We start from the raw sequence: 14,557 nt of genomic DNA on the forward strand, positions 1-14,557 counted from the left end.
GATTCGGGACAGTTAAAAGGAAGGATTTGCTAATGCAGCACCGCTAGGATGGCTTTAAAAGATGAGATAAATGCATGGCGCATAAGGCTATCAATGGCTACCGTCTGCCTCCACAGTCAGACAATAACGTTGCTGGAAACCACAGAGGAGGAGTGTGCTTTTGTGCTCGGGTCCTGTTTTGATGTTTCTCACAGACATCTGGTTAGCCATTGCGAGCCTCTCACTCTATGCTTCCTGAAAGCACTGCTGGCCAAAATACGGCTGCATTCTGCCCTTCTTGGGCCCTTTATAAAGCATGCTAGATTCTGCACACCTCACACCATACCAGTTTAGAAAATGGGAACCCGGTTTAGAAAATGTCCCCTGTCCCATCCTGTTAACACTCACTAGGGGAGAGAGCGGAAGGTGGTGAGGGAAAGCACACTGCAAAAATATAGAAGGAAGCAGACAACTCCCCCCCACCCCGGGGGAAAAAATATCAGCAACTGTACAGGTAAGGTAGCTTTATTTAGTCAGCAATTCAAAATAATCTCTTACCGATATACAAAAATAATTAGAAGCACTTGGAGCAGTATCTAGCATGGCTACAAAGCAGGGTTGTGGTTTTTTTATTAAAAAAAATTACAACAAGTCGAACAAGGGCTGGTAAATTTGCTAGTAGAACTAGTTACATTCAAACTGGATATTATTATTATTATTATTTCCTTTCTATACCAATTTGTGTTTTTAAGAAATGACCGCGGGAGGAGGCAGAAGAACAAATAGTAGCTTGGTGTAAACTGATTCAGGGGTTTCCAGTTAAACTAGCGCTTTGTTTGGGCTTTTAGAATAGAATTGGCTAAAGGAGAGGAGAAATGTTCTGGGTAGCCATGCCATGCCATGCCCCCACCCCAACCCCTTTGCATCCTCGTCCTGAGTCATGGGGCCCCCTCCCCAAATACATGGAAGAACGAATGTCTGCAACAGGAAGTCATCCTGGTCCCAATCTAAATAATGGGAGGAGCCTCTAAAAGGAAGAGAGAGGCAGCAAGGATGGGACAGAGGCGGCAGCAGTGACTAATACAACCCCACTCCTCCTGAATCCGTGCTGTGCAAGGAACTTCTAAATGATAATCATCTTGGTATAGCCACGCAGCCAAGAAAAAGAGGCCATGCCATATGCGATGGGTAGGTTGCCACAGGACAGAAACCTCTATCAGCCATAGGATCGTAATCCGGGGATCTTTAGTACAAGGAGGTTCATCAAGTTCATCCACCTGACGCCTTTCGGCAAGCATGCACAGATATGTGCGTACATGTATTTAATGTGTGTACGTTTGCATAGACACATTTCCAACTTGGCCGTTAAAAGATGAGGAGGACATGCCCTCACCCTCAATATTTTATCCTTGCAGTCACAACAAAGGGAAGTGGAGGCTGAGGGCCTAAGACCAACCAGCCGAAGACTTACTTCATTCCAGAGTGTGTGTATTTAAATTACATTATTAACAACATTTATCTATATACTGTTATATATTGCAATTTCATATATTCCGGTGCTTTTTCTTTTTTTCAAAAAATCTGCACTTAACTATAAACCACTCACAGAGGGCTTTGGGCCACAGAGCAGTATAACAAAAAACGTAATACGTAAATTAATAAAAAATTCTTTTTGTTCCTTTTCAGGCTGGCAATCTTGATCGAGGAACCTGAAAAAGAAAGAAGTGAAAATTTATTTGTTTCTAAGCTCAGGGAAACGCAGATGATTCTTCTCCCTGATACCTATTTTATCTTCACAATAAGGTTAGGATGGGGGTGGGAGAGAGAGATCTGTAAGATCTGTAGTGCCAAACAGTACCCTAAGGGGGCCTGGATTTAATTTAATGCAGACTTTGACAACCTGGTCCCCCATGCCAGATGTTCTGGACTACTGTCAGCCACAGTCAATGCCAAACTGAGGAAAAATGCTCTAATATTCACTGTCATAAAAATACATCAGGGTGGTATATGACATATAAAAATTGTTGGCCTCCATCTGTCTCGATGGACAATGGAGAACGCATCAGGGGGTCAAGTCAAGCCACTGTGTTAGCAGCACGGAAGTGACCTCCACAGGGCACAAGCCTGGGCAGTGTGTCTGGAGGTCCTGGGCTGCCCAGACGACAAGACCCCCCCTCCCAGCCTCGTTGATGTGGTCCAAAAGAAAGCAGAGCAAGACGTTTGGCACCAGCTGGGCTGCGGGAGTCGCCAGAAGCAGGTGTACAAGGCTCTTTCCAACCATTTTAGGGACTCCAGATTTGTGTAGGGTTTTACTCCTTAGCCTTTTCTCCTCCCGAAGATATCCCATAAGGCAGTAGAGGGTAAGGGTCAGAGTCTTCCTTCTCCTAGATGGGCTACCTTCCCAGCTGGATGAGCCCCATGTAAAATGCATATAAAAAAACCCCCAGCAAAAAAACATGAAAAACAGAAACAAAACCTTAACAAGTATTGATTCGTTAAAAAGGCAGAATTTATACTGCAAAGGCCTGTGTAAACAATATAGTTTTCAAAAGACCTCTGAAAAAAGGGAGGGATGGTTCTTGCTGAACCTCTTCCTGAAGGGAGTTCCACAGGGCAAGGACCTGCCCCAATGGAAGCTCAGTCCCCAGTGAAGGCCAAATGAATCTTAGCACCGTGGGGAAGCCCCATCAGCAGTGGCGTAGCGTGGGGGGTGCAGGGGGGGCCGGCCGCACCGGGCGCAACATCTGGGGGTTAGGGTTAGGGGGCGCAAATCCACGGGTTAGGGGGCGCAAATCCACAGGTTAGGGGTGCAAATTACTTGCCTTGCCCCGGGTTCTGACAACCCACGCTACGCCACTGCCCATCAGAGGATCTCATAGATCAAGGGGGAGGATAAGAGATCAGACAGCCAAGATAGCTAGCTGGGCATGATGGGAGTTGTAGTCCAGGAACATCTGGTGACCGAAGAATGAAGAACACTGGACTAATCTGATTAAACCCTCATAGATACCCCATCGGTAACAGACAATCCAGGAATATATTTAGGGATTATCTACTCAACAATAACTAACTGTTCAAAATCTTTAAAAAGATAACTTCATCTCAGGTATTACTTATATAAAAGGAAAGATCTGGAGTGACAGAGTGATGGTGGCTTTTGATTGGATAGTGGTCTTACCTCACCTCCGTTCCCAGTGCAGCCAGTCGGAATCTATGCGGTAGTTTGCACAAAAAATAAATCACCATCCACACTTATCTGGAATGAAAATGAGAATGAAGAAGGCTACCATCTCCCAGTCAGGCTCTTCCTGTTTTCAAAGAATGGAACTACATTCCATCCATCTTGACACAAGCAGGCCTAGCCTATGTAACAGATTGCCACCTCAAATGTGTACATCTGCACTGTAAAAGCAGCTTTCCTCACACAGGGTGGGAGGGGCAAGTGGCAAGATGCCAGGAAAGAGATTTTTTATGTCCAAGAGAGCACAATGCAGGCATGAACTTCCCTGTGAACCAATATATGTCTACTCAGAAGCGAGTCCCAATGCCCAATCACATTCGCCCGGTGCTATACCAGCTGCACTGGCTCCCGGTGGAGTACAGGATCAGGTTTAAGGTGCTGGTTTTAACCTTTAAAGCCCTATACCAGTGTTTCCCAACCTTTTTTGGGCAAAGGCACACTTGTTTCATGAAAAAAATCTCGAGGCACACCACCATGCCAGATGGGGAAAGGTCACTTTTTACTTATGTAAAAAAAAATAAAAAAATAGTAACAGCATAGAAGGTAGAGAAGGTAGGACTCGAACCAGTGGATTCACGTTACAATAAAGATTTTGACTAAACATGGGAAAGAACTTTCTGCTGGTAAGGGCTGTTCAACAGGGGAATGGTCTCCCTCGGGAGGTTTTTCCCTTCTTGGAGGTTTTTAAGCAGAGGTGGGATGTCTGTCTGCCATGGATGCTATGGCTGAGATTCCTGCACTGCAGGGGTTGTACAGTACTGGATAGCCCTGGGGATCCCTTCCAACTCTACGATTCTATTAGGATCCCTTTTATAAAAGAGAGAACTTTAATGGCACGGCCATTATTTATTTCGGCTTCTCCCAACGGGGCCACGAAGGATCAGAAAAGCTGAAGAAGAGACCCTTCCTCAGAGGAGGCGGGAGACCACCGGACCCGCCGAGGAGGGGAATCCGGCCGCCTTTCCCTCCAGAGCTTCGCCTTTTGCCCCGGCCAAGTTGCGCCGAGGGCGCCTTGCGGGCTCTGCGTGGCTTCAGGCGGAGCCTAGGAGCCACTTCCCAGCCTGGAGGGCAGGCTGTGCGCGGACCCCGCCACTCTCGGGGCGCGACCCAGACCCGGCTGCCTTCCACGGCCAGCAGAGGTAGGCCGCCGGCTTCTAACCCGGCGGAACTGGGGCGTCCCGGGCGCAGCGCCGCGCTCCCCGCTCCTCCCGCCCCGCCCCCTTCTCCCGGGTGCCCCCTCCCTCCTTTGTTCTCCGGAGCCCCGCCTCCCCCTCTGCCCCAGCTCGCCTATTGGCTCACGCAGCTGCCACTCAGGTGGGGGCCCGCTTTGGCCCCGCTCCCCGGCCGCCGAGAGAGAGTGGGAGCGTGCGGGGCGGGGCTGGGCGGCCGGGCGTCTCCTTCCCTGCACTGCTTCGGCCGCGTCTGCAGCCGCCGCGGGACCAGGCGGGAGGCCAGTCATGCCCAGACACTGCCAGCCGCTCGGAAGGAGCCGTCGCTCCCCCGGGCAGCGCCTGCCTGCGCGCCCCTCGCTCCCTGCGCCGAGGATGGCGGGGGCGCCGGGCGCAAGGCAGCGCCGGGGCTGCTGGGCAAGCGGCAGATGCTGATGCAGTTTGGGGAATTCCTGTCACAGGGAGCAAGGCAGAAGCGGATGACGGGGCACGTTCCCCGGGGGAGCGGGGCCGGAGGATTAGCCCGACTCGCCCGCCTCCCTCCCACGGCACACTAGGCAACGTCCGGCGGCACACTAGTGTGCCGCGGAACACCGGTTGGGAAACACTGCCCTATACGGCCTAGGACCCTCGTACCTACGGGACCGCCTCTCCTGGTATGTCCCACAGAGAAACTTACGGTCTGCAAATAAAAACATCTTGAAGGTCCCAGGCCACAGAGAGGTTAGGCTGGCCTCAACTAGGGCCAGGGTCTTTTCAGCACTGGCTCCGACGTGGTGGAACGCTCTGTCACAAGAGACCAGGGCCCTGCGGGACTTGACATCTTTCCGCAGGGCCTGCAAGACAGAGCTGTTCCACCAGGCCCTTGGCCAGGGCACAGCCTGACTCCCTCCTCTGGCAATCTTCACGGAGCTCTGGCCCAATGGTTGCCAGTGGTTTGTTTTGAATTAATTTTATAATGAATGATTTTAGAGTGTTGTGTTGTACTGTTTTATTGTTGTTAGCCACCCTGAGCCCGGCTTCGGCTGGGGAGGGCGGGATATAAATAAAATTTATTATTATATTATTATTATCTATGTGATTTGCTCCAAAAATACATAGGACTGCAGCACTAAATGCCCCTTGTAGCACCACAATTACAATTAACTACCAAGTGGGACCCCAAATTGTTCCTGATAATAAACTGCAACCTCTGAGAATTGGTGCTTGAGTTTGTGGTTTCTTCCTCCCACCCCATCGCTTTTTCCTTTTGTGTCATGTCTTCATACCGCCGGCCATTTTTGTGTGTTTTTCATTTACCCTTTTTCAGGGAGATGCACACCTTATGGTCAAATCAGTGGTGTGTTTACACTGCAGAGTAGCTGGTAGTGCGGGTTTTACTTCAAAATGAAAAGCAAATGTTAACTGTGCTCTAGTTCCTTGTAATAAACAACACCTGTAAAGTTTTTGTACACTGATTTCACTATATGTATTTTTATATGTACAGTGGTACCTTGGTTGTCAAACTTAATCCGTTCCGGGAGTCTGTTTGACTCTCGAAACCGTTCTAAAACCAAGGAGCTTCCTGCAGCCAATCGGAAGTCGCATCGGATGTTCAGCTTCCAAAAAACATTTGCAAATCGGAACACTCACTTCCAGGTTTGCGGTGTTTGGGAGCCAAACTGTCAGAGTACCAAGGCATTTGACAACCAAGGTACGCATGTATTGGAAACTGCCTAGAGTGGCTGGGGCAACCTAGCCAGGTGGGCGGGGTATAAATAATAAAAAGATTATTATTAAATAAAACAAAGAAATAATGGCAGTCAAGCTGAAGCTGGCAGAGGAAGTGTATCATGTTGCAAAACTTGGTGGGACTTCACCATAGAGAGAAAGAAGACAGCATATTTAAAGTTTCTCTAGCGACCTAAAAAACAACAATTCATTTCTTACCACAGCAGTGCTTATTGCTTCTACAGGAAATTCTGTAACTTCAACAGGTTCAGCAACCAACTCTGAAATGGACAAAGAGGTTTGGCTTGTGTCAAAACACGATCATCTAGGGCCAGCCTTTCTCAACCTGTGGGTCCCCAGATGTTGTTGGACTACAACTCCCATCATCCCTGAGCTCCGGCCTTGCTAGCTAGGGTTGATGGGAGTTGTAGTTCAGCAACACAGGTAGAAAAAGGCTGATCGAGGCAGAAGTACAGGATGAAGTAAACAGAGACTGACAATCTCTGAATCGGGGTGAACAGTCCAGCCCCCACTTCCCACTGTGGGGATTTCAGGTGGTCCATGAGGCCATGACAAAAACAGTGAAGAGGGAAAGAGAGACCAGCTTCTTCAGTCAGACATTTCGCCTATCCAGTGTGTTCAGGTTGATTCATTTCATATTATTGTTACGGGTTTATTTCTTTAATATTATTATTTTTATTATTGGCATTACTGACAACAACAATAACCACCACTTTGAGATTCTTCGTTATCAAGCAATATATAAATGCTATGAAATGAAAATAATAAACAAGCGTCCTCCCACCATTTTCTGCAAGGAGATGAAACTGGCATACAAGGTTCTCCGCCCGCCCCCTTCAGCACAACCCTGTGAGGTAAGTTAGGATAACAGACAATGACTGGCCCAAGGTCACACAGTGAGCTTTGGGGCCAAAGCAGTATTTGAATTCTGGTCTCATAGCTCCTAGTCCAATACTCTACCTCCACTTTTATTGATTTCTGCATTGCAGGGCGTCCCTTGCAACTCTACAATTCTATGACAGCTTATTTGCAAAAACATTAACTCTTCAACCAGGCCTTTGGCTGTTTGACATCCGATGCCCTTTTAAAAATACATTGTGAAAGGGTGGGGGGGGGGTTATTGGTTTGTTTTTGTTCTTATTTTTTATTATGTGTTTTGTGTTTTTCATACAGTGGTACCTCGGGTTACAGACGCTTCAGGTTACAGACTCCGCTAACCCAGAAATAGTATCTCGGGTTAAGAACTTTGCTTCAGGATGAGAACAGAAATCGTGCTCCGGCGGCGCGGCAGCAGCAGGCCCCATTAGCTAAAGTGGTACCTCAAGTTAAGAACAGTTTCAGGTTAAGAATGGACCTCCGGAACGAATTAAGTTCTTAACCCGAGGTACCACTGTACAGTGGTGCCCCGCAAGACGAATGCCTCGCAAGACGGAAAACCCGCTAGACGAAAGGGTTTTCCGTTTTGGAGGTGCTTCGCAAAACGAATTTCCTATGGGCTTGCTTCGCAAGACGAAAATGTCTTGCGAGTTCCTGCAGGGTTTTTTTCCTCCCCCCCCCCTTTTCCCAAGCCGCTAAGCCGCTTATCAGCTGATCCGCTAAGCACTTAACAGCTGATCCGCTAAGCCGCTAAACAGCTGATCGCTAAGCCGCTTATCAGCTGATCCGCTAAGCCCGCTAAGGCGCTAATAGCGCTAAGCCGCTAATGGGCTTGCTTCGCAAGACGAAAAAACCGCAAGACGAAGAGACTTGCGGAACGGATTCTTTTCGTCTTGCGAGGCACCACTGTATTATGTGTTTTGTGTTTTTCATATTGTAATTTTGTGAACTGCCCTGAGATCTACGGATGAAGGGAGGTACGCAAATTTAATTAACGACAATCGCGGCAACCACCTCCTCCTGCCCCTTCTCACCTGTCTGCATGGCGTGTGTCCTTTCGTGCCTCCTCAGCTGCGAGCACCTGATATACCTTTTCCCGCACTGCAGGCACTCGTAGGGTTTCTCCCCGGTGTGCGTCCTCTGGTGCACGAGGAGCGAGACCTTCAGCTTGAACCTCTTCCCGCAGTCGGCGCACGAGAAGGGGCTCTCTTTGCTGTGGGTGGCCTTGTGCGCCTCCAGGGAGGCTTTCTGGTTGAAGGTTTTCCCGCACTCGGGGCAGGCAAAGGGCTTCTCCCCCGTGTGGATCCGCTGGTGCCGCGCCAGGTTGCTCTTGTTGTGGAAGCGCTTCCCGCACTCGGTGCAGAGCGACGGCTTCTCCCCCGTGTGGACTCTCTGGTGCGTGTTGAGGGACGACTGCTGGCTGAAGCGCTTCCCGCACTCGGTGCACTGGTACGGCTTCTCTCCCGTGTGCGTCCTCTGGTGCATAATAAGGTGGCATTCGGAGTGGAAGCTCTTCCCGCAGTCCAAACAGGGGTGGGACTTCTCCTTGGCGGGGGGCTTGGGGCTGGCGCTGACAGCTTCCCCGCCGTTGAGGCTTTTCTTGGGGCTTTCGCGGGGCACCTCCCCTCTGTGCATTCTCACATGCAACAAGAACCCCCTTTTCCGCTTGAACCTTTTCCCGCACTCCGTGCAGACGTAGGGCTTCTCTTTGCTGTGGGTCGGCTCGTGTTCAATCAGACACACCTTCTGAATGAAACTTTTCCCACATATGGGGCAGACATACGGTTTCTCGCCGGTGTGGATTTTCATGTGTCTGATCAGGTTGCCTTTGTTGGAGAACCTCCGTCCGCATACGGTACACAGGTATCTCCTCTCCCCTGTGTGGACTGTCTTGTGTTTACTAAGGGCCTGTTTCTTAATGAACTTCTTCCCACACTCGGGGCACTGGTAGGGCCTCTCCCCCGTGTGGATTCTCTTGTGAACTATGAGGGACACTCTGCTCATGAAGCTCTTCCCGCACTCGGGGCACTTGTAGGGCTTCTCCCCCGTGTGGGCTCTCTCGTGCAAAATGAAACTCCGCCGCCATCGGAAGCTTTTACCGCAGATCGAGCACTGGTAGGTCCTGTCCCCCGTGCGAATCGTCTCGTGCGTGTTCCTCTTGTGCTTTGTCAAGTTGTTTCTGTACCGGAAGCTCTTCCCGCACTCGGGGCACTGGTACGGCCTTTCTCCTGTGTGGATTCTCTCGTGTAAGATAAGGCGATGCTTCCAGTAGAAGCTTTTGTCGCAGTGCGAGCATTTGTGGGGCTTCTCTCCTCTGTGGCGCTTCTCGTGTCCGGTCAAGGCACATTTGGTTTTGAAGCTCTTACCACAGTCTTGGCAAAGATAGGGTTTCTCTCCCGCGTGGGTATTCTGGTGTACGACAAGGGCCGCTTTCCCGTTGTAGCGCTTGCCGCAGTCTGAGCATTTGAAGGGCCTCTCGTCTGTGTGCATTCTCTGATGCTCGATGAGGGAATATTTGAAGATGAAGGTTTTGTCGCAATGGGCGCAGGCGTGCGGCCTCTCTCGGGTGTGAGCCCTCACCCTGTGCGCATTCAGGTATTTCTCAAGGGTGAAGCTCTGGTCGCAATCGGAGCACTTGTACAGCTTCTCGGCCGTGTGGATTCTCTTGTGTATCCTAAGCAACGATTTCTGGTTGAAGCTTTTCTCACAGACGGGGCAGGTGTAGGTCTCTCCCGCATGGATTTTCTGATGTACGGCAAGGGATGTTTTCCACGGGTAACTTTTCCCACACTCGAGGCACTCGTACGGTTTCTCCCCAGTATGGGTCCTCTGGTGCGTAGCAAGGGATGCTTCCTGACCGAAGGACTTCCCACAGTCGGAGCACTGATAGGGTTTGTCTCCTGTATGAGATCTCTCATGTGCAATGAGGCGTGCTCGCTTGTTGAACCTTTTTTCACAAACGGAACATCCATATCGCGTGTCTCCTGGGTGAGATCTTCGGTGTTCGAGAAGGAGCGATTTGCGGCTGAAGCTTTTCCCACACTTGGAGCAGCCAAAAGGCTTCTCCGCCATAGGAGACCTCTCATGAACAGTGAGGTTCAGACCCTGCAAACCATCGCCTTCACAGTCTTCCAGTGACGTCCCACCGCTGCCTGCCTGCCCAGGTCCTTCTGCCTTACAGCTTTCATCTTCGCTCTTCTGTACTTGGTCGTTTCCTGCTGGATTAAATGAAAGAATTACAAAGAAGATGGGATGTAATCACACAAGCTAAATGAAAAACACCGAAATCCTGGGCCCAATGTTTTCGAAAACCTACATAGAGTAAGTGTTTGCAACCATTTGCTACAAGTACGAGAAATAAGAATGACAAGCACATGTTCCCATCGATAACAACATGGCAATAAATAATAATTTTAACAATAGTAATTTATTATTTATACCATGCACATCTGGCTGGGTTTCCCCAGCCGCTCTGGGCAGCTCCCAACAGAATATTAAAAAACACGATATAACACCAAACATTAAAAACTTCCCTAAACAGGGCTGCCTTCAGTTGTTTTCTAAAAGTCAGACAGTTGTTCAATCCCTTGACATCTGATGGGAGGGTGTTCCACAGGGCGGGCGCCACTACCAAGAAGGCCCTCTGCCTGGTTCCATGTAACCTCACTTCTCGCAGTGAGAGAACCACCAGAAGGCCCTCGGAGCTGGACCTCAGTGTCCGGGCTGAGAGATAGGCGTGGAGACGCTCCTTTGGGCAAACTGAGCCAAGGCCGTTTAGGCCTTTTAAGATCAGCACCAACACTTTGAATTGTGCTCGGAAACTTACTGGGATCCAATGTAGGTCTTCAAAGCAGGGGGCCCCTCAAAGAATAAGTCCCCTCTTCCATTTCCCAAAATGCACTGAAGTTTGACAAAATAAATAAGGTGTTCCATTGACCATGCAGGTGGGAACGGTGGTTCAGCAATATCTAGACAGTGTTTCCCAACCTTGGGCCTCCAGCTGTTTTTGGACTACAACTCCCATCATCCCTAGCTAGCAAGACCAGTGGTCAGGGATGATGGGAATTGTAGTTCAAAAACAGCTGGAGGCCCAAGGTTGGGAAACACTGATCTAGAACGCCAAAAGGTTCTCCACACCTGCACTAAGCCATAGTTAAGCTTAACTATGACTTAAAAGGGGAATGCGCAGCACGGGGAAAGTAGGACTCTTTGCTCCTCCTCCAGTCCTCCGGTTGCTGCGTTGCCAGGAGCTAAGTCATGGTTTGGCCTATCGTTTCCCCTCAAACTATGGGCAGCAAGCCCAAGAACCAATCTTGGCTACTGCCACTCATTTCTATTCAACTACCTGCCACTGTCTGAGTCCCTTTCTCCGTCGCTCTGTTCTCTTCCCCGTCTTTGTCCTCGCCTCCGCCTGGCAATTCTCCGCAGGGCTTCGCCTCCTCGCCTTGGCTCCCCATCACGGTACCTGCTAAAGAAAAACCAAAGATATGCGAGAGAAACGGCGCCTTGGTTTAGTTGCGGCTTGAATTTATACATCAACTTCCCCCTCTCCTCTCCCAAGGAACTCAAGGGGACACCAAGAAATAGTCGCTGTCCCAAAGTGACTTGGCAAACTCTAGTCACCAGTGAGTTGGGATCTGAACCAGGGCCTGCTTTCAATCTCTAACCACATGCGCTGCTGTGGAGGCTGTCTGAACAGGGAAGCATGCTAATAAATTATTGCTTTCAAGAGAGCATGCATTTGTTCACCTTGCCCAGGGAATCTGGGGAGCTGGCAGTGGTATTTTGAAGGGGTGGCATTTTGAAAGGGGGGGTTTATTTTATTTTTAAATATTTTTTTTATTTGGTTTTAGAAGTATAAAATTATAGCAATACAACCACACACACCCACATTTACAGATTCCTCCAAATCTCCGGACTTCCCACCTCTCCTCCATGAGTCCTATTATTAAACCTTTTCTACTGCATCTTTTTGAATAATCTTATGTTTTATATCATTCCATTGTCTCCATAATACTTGCTATGTTACAAGTGCTGTTGCAATCCTGCTAAGGGGGAATTTTCAAGGAACTGTTGATCATGTGCTGTGCCCTTTGTTCTCTCCCTCCCTCCCCCCCAAAATATTTTTTATTGCTTTTTAAAATGTTTAATGAATTTAGCATCAAATTAATTCAAATTTAATGCAAATTTAAAAGTGACTTCCCATCCCACCATCTTGATGTTTCCATTCCCATCCTTATGAGCTGTTCAATATTACGTACATTTCCAAATTACATTTCGAAAAAATATTTCATCATTTTAGCCTTGATTTTTTCCCAATTTTCTTCCTTTTTATTTCCTATTGGCTGCTCGTTTTCGGTTCCTGCTAGACTTTTACATAACTATAACATGTTCCCTCGTGCCAAGAAGAGTTACGCTTCGCTTTGTCGGCCCACAAGCTATGCCCCTCATTCGTTAATCAAAGTTATTTATTTACTGTTTTATTTAAAAGCTTTTTGAAACCACTCAAAAAAAAAAAAAAAAAAAAAAAAGCCCTAAGCAGTACACAAAACCAAACAAAAAACAGGTAAATAGCATTACAAATCAGGAACAAATAAAAACAGGAAATCTGAAATAATAGGGTCTGACCTTATGGGTCAGAGAAAGTATACAAAAAGATGGCATCCAAAACTAGTCCTACTCAAGAGCAGACCCAATGAAGTTAATGACTAAAATTAATTGCTATAAACGGATCTACTCAGTGTAAAATTTAGTTGGCTACAACCCTATATTTTTAAATTTTCGAGACTAGCTCGTTTTTCAACATCTGGTTTTACCGGCAATTTTAACACATATTTTATATTTCGTGTAAACCGCTTCGAGGTGCAGCTGCTTAAGCGATATATTAATTTTGTTAAATAAAGGAAGGAGGTAAAATTTCAAATTCCAACCCAAGGCCGGCTTCTTAATTTTATTTATTTATACAATCATTTCTACACCGCTTTATAACTGTGTTTCGCAGCAATAAAACCATAATAACTTGAGAGCTTTTCGCCCGGTCCCTTTCTGAATCCTGACAGGCTTCGCCCGAGCGGAAAAGTGTCTTATTTTTTAGGCCTGATGACATTGTGAATCCCATCCCCCAAATAACCCTGTGACAGGATTTCTTTTTTTTAAAAAATAAATATATATATGAACACTGTATCCAAGCCTTCTATGCCCTGACGCAGGGAAGCGTGTTCACCAGCTGCGGAAACCTATATATATGTCTCCTCAGATGTAAGCCCCACTGAGTTTAATGAGGCTTACTCTCAGGTAAACGGCCACCTGTTTTTACATTACGGCGACATTTTTTGCTCAGCTTCCTTCCAGCAAGCTCAAATCAAACACATTTGTTTTTTCCCCTGCAACCTGTGGGGTAGGCCAGGTGGACAGAAAACCACCGGTCCCCCAGAAAAAGTCGCCCAGGCTACAAATCCCATCAGCCCCTGCATGTATGGACAGCAACCGGGCATGATGGGAGTTGGAGTCCACAGGTCCCGTCCCCCCGCGGTTCTCAACCTGTGGGTCCCCAGATGTTGTTGGACTACAACTCCCATCATCCCTGAGCTCTGGCCTTGCTAGCTAGGGGTGATGGGAGTTGTAGTTCAGCAACATCTGGGGACCCACAGGTTGAGAAAGGCTGCCCCCCTCCCCTCTGCTCTAACCACTATACGGCACTGTCTCCAACAGAGGCGTGGCTGGCGATATGGGGACCCCCTGGAACTACCCCAAATATCCATAATGAGGACCCACTTTCAGCAGCCTCAACCACAGTGGAGACTTCCTCCTGAGATACGACTTCTTCGGGCACAAGGACCTCCTCCGAAATCCCCTCCGCCCGGCCGTCACTCACAGTCACGTCTTCTAGAGGAGAGAGAGAGAGGGAAATAAATGGAATTAATTCTAGAATGAACAAGCCTGTCCCTCTCCCAGAAAGGAAGAAAGCAGACAGTTTAACTTGTGATGTTTTATTATGCTTTTTATATATGTTGTGCGGGGTACAACTAATAAAAGAACGATAACGATAATAATAGTTATTATTCTGGACATATGGCAACCTTAACAGAACAACCGCTAAAGTGAATAGCTACTCGAGAAAATTATAAACATAGGCCTATCGAGAGACACCTGAAAAGTCAAAGTATTCCAATTATATATTGTAGTTATTTTGATTGCTGTATTTCTGTAACTCATCTGAGACCATTTGATGAAAAGCAGGCTATAAATACAAATTAAAATTATATTTTCATTGTTCTAAAGAGATGAATAGATTTATAGATAGATAGTTTTTAAAAATAAACTGTGGTCCTCCATTATATTATTATTATTAATATGCCTTGGTGAAGACTTGACGTTTTCATCCCCCAAAAAGTTTTTTATTTGAGTTTCTACTGAAATGAGGCTGCATTTTAATGTTGTATTTTAATCTTGTTTTTAAGTTGTATTCCAATCAATTGTTTTTTATCCCTGGTGTTAGCCGCCCTGGTCTTGGCTGGGGAGGGCGGGGTATAAATATTATTATTATTATTATTATTATTAT

At 47.6% G+C, this 14,557-nt stretch overlaps 1 protein-coding gene across 6 annotated transcripts in view; it reads right to left on the reverse strand.

Moving 5' to 3' along the window:
• Window positions 1-488: 488 nt before the first annotated feature.
• The window catches only part of LOC114592145 (uncharacterized), a 30,756-nt gene continuing 16,687 nt past the window's right edge, over window positions 489-14,557 (reverse strand). The window contains exons 8-13 of one of the 6 annotated variants that reach the window (XM_077921162.1): window positions 13,771-13,881; window positions 11,342-11,464; window positions 8,031-10,214; window positions 6,319-6,380; window positions 3,158-3,235; window positions 489-1,688 (exon numbers count right to left, since the gene is read on the reverse strand). In XM_077921162.1, coding sequence (XP_077777288.1) covers window positions 3,191-3,235; window positions 6,319-6,380; window positions 8,031-10,214; window positions 11,342-11,464; window positions 13,771-13,881 — 2,525 coding nt within the window. In that variant the 3' untranslated portion in view covers window positions 489-1,688; window positions 3,158-3,190. The remainder of the gene's footprint in view (window positions 1,689-3,157; window positions 3,236-6,318; window positions 6,381-8,030; window positions 10,215-11,341; window positions 11,465-13,770; window positions 13,882-14,557) is intronic. The other 5 variants (XM_077921159.1, XM_077921146.1, XM_077921156.1 and 2 more) reach the window with 5 other exon arrangements.

This window comes from Podarcis muralis, chromosome 2 (assembly GCF_964188315.1).
Source record: "Podarcis muralis chromosome 2, rPodMur119.hap1.1, whole genome shotgun sequence".
NCBI classification, from domain to species: domain Eukaryota; kingdom Metazoa; phylum Chordata; class Lepidosauria; order Squamata; family Lacertidae; genus Podarcis; species Podarcis muralis.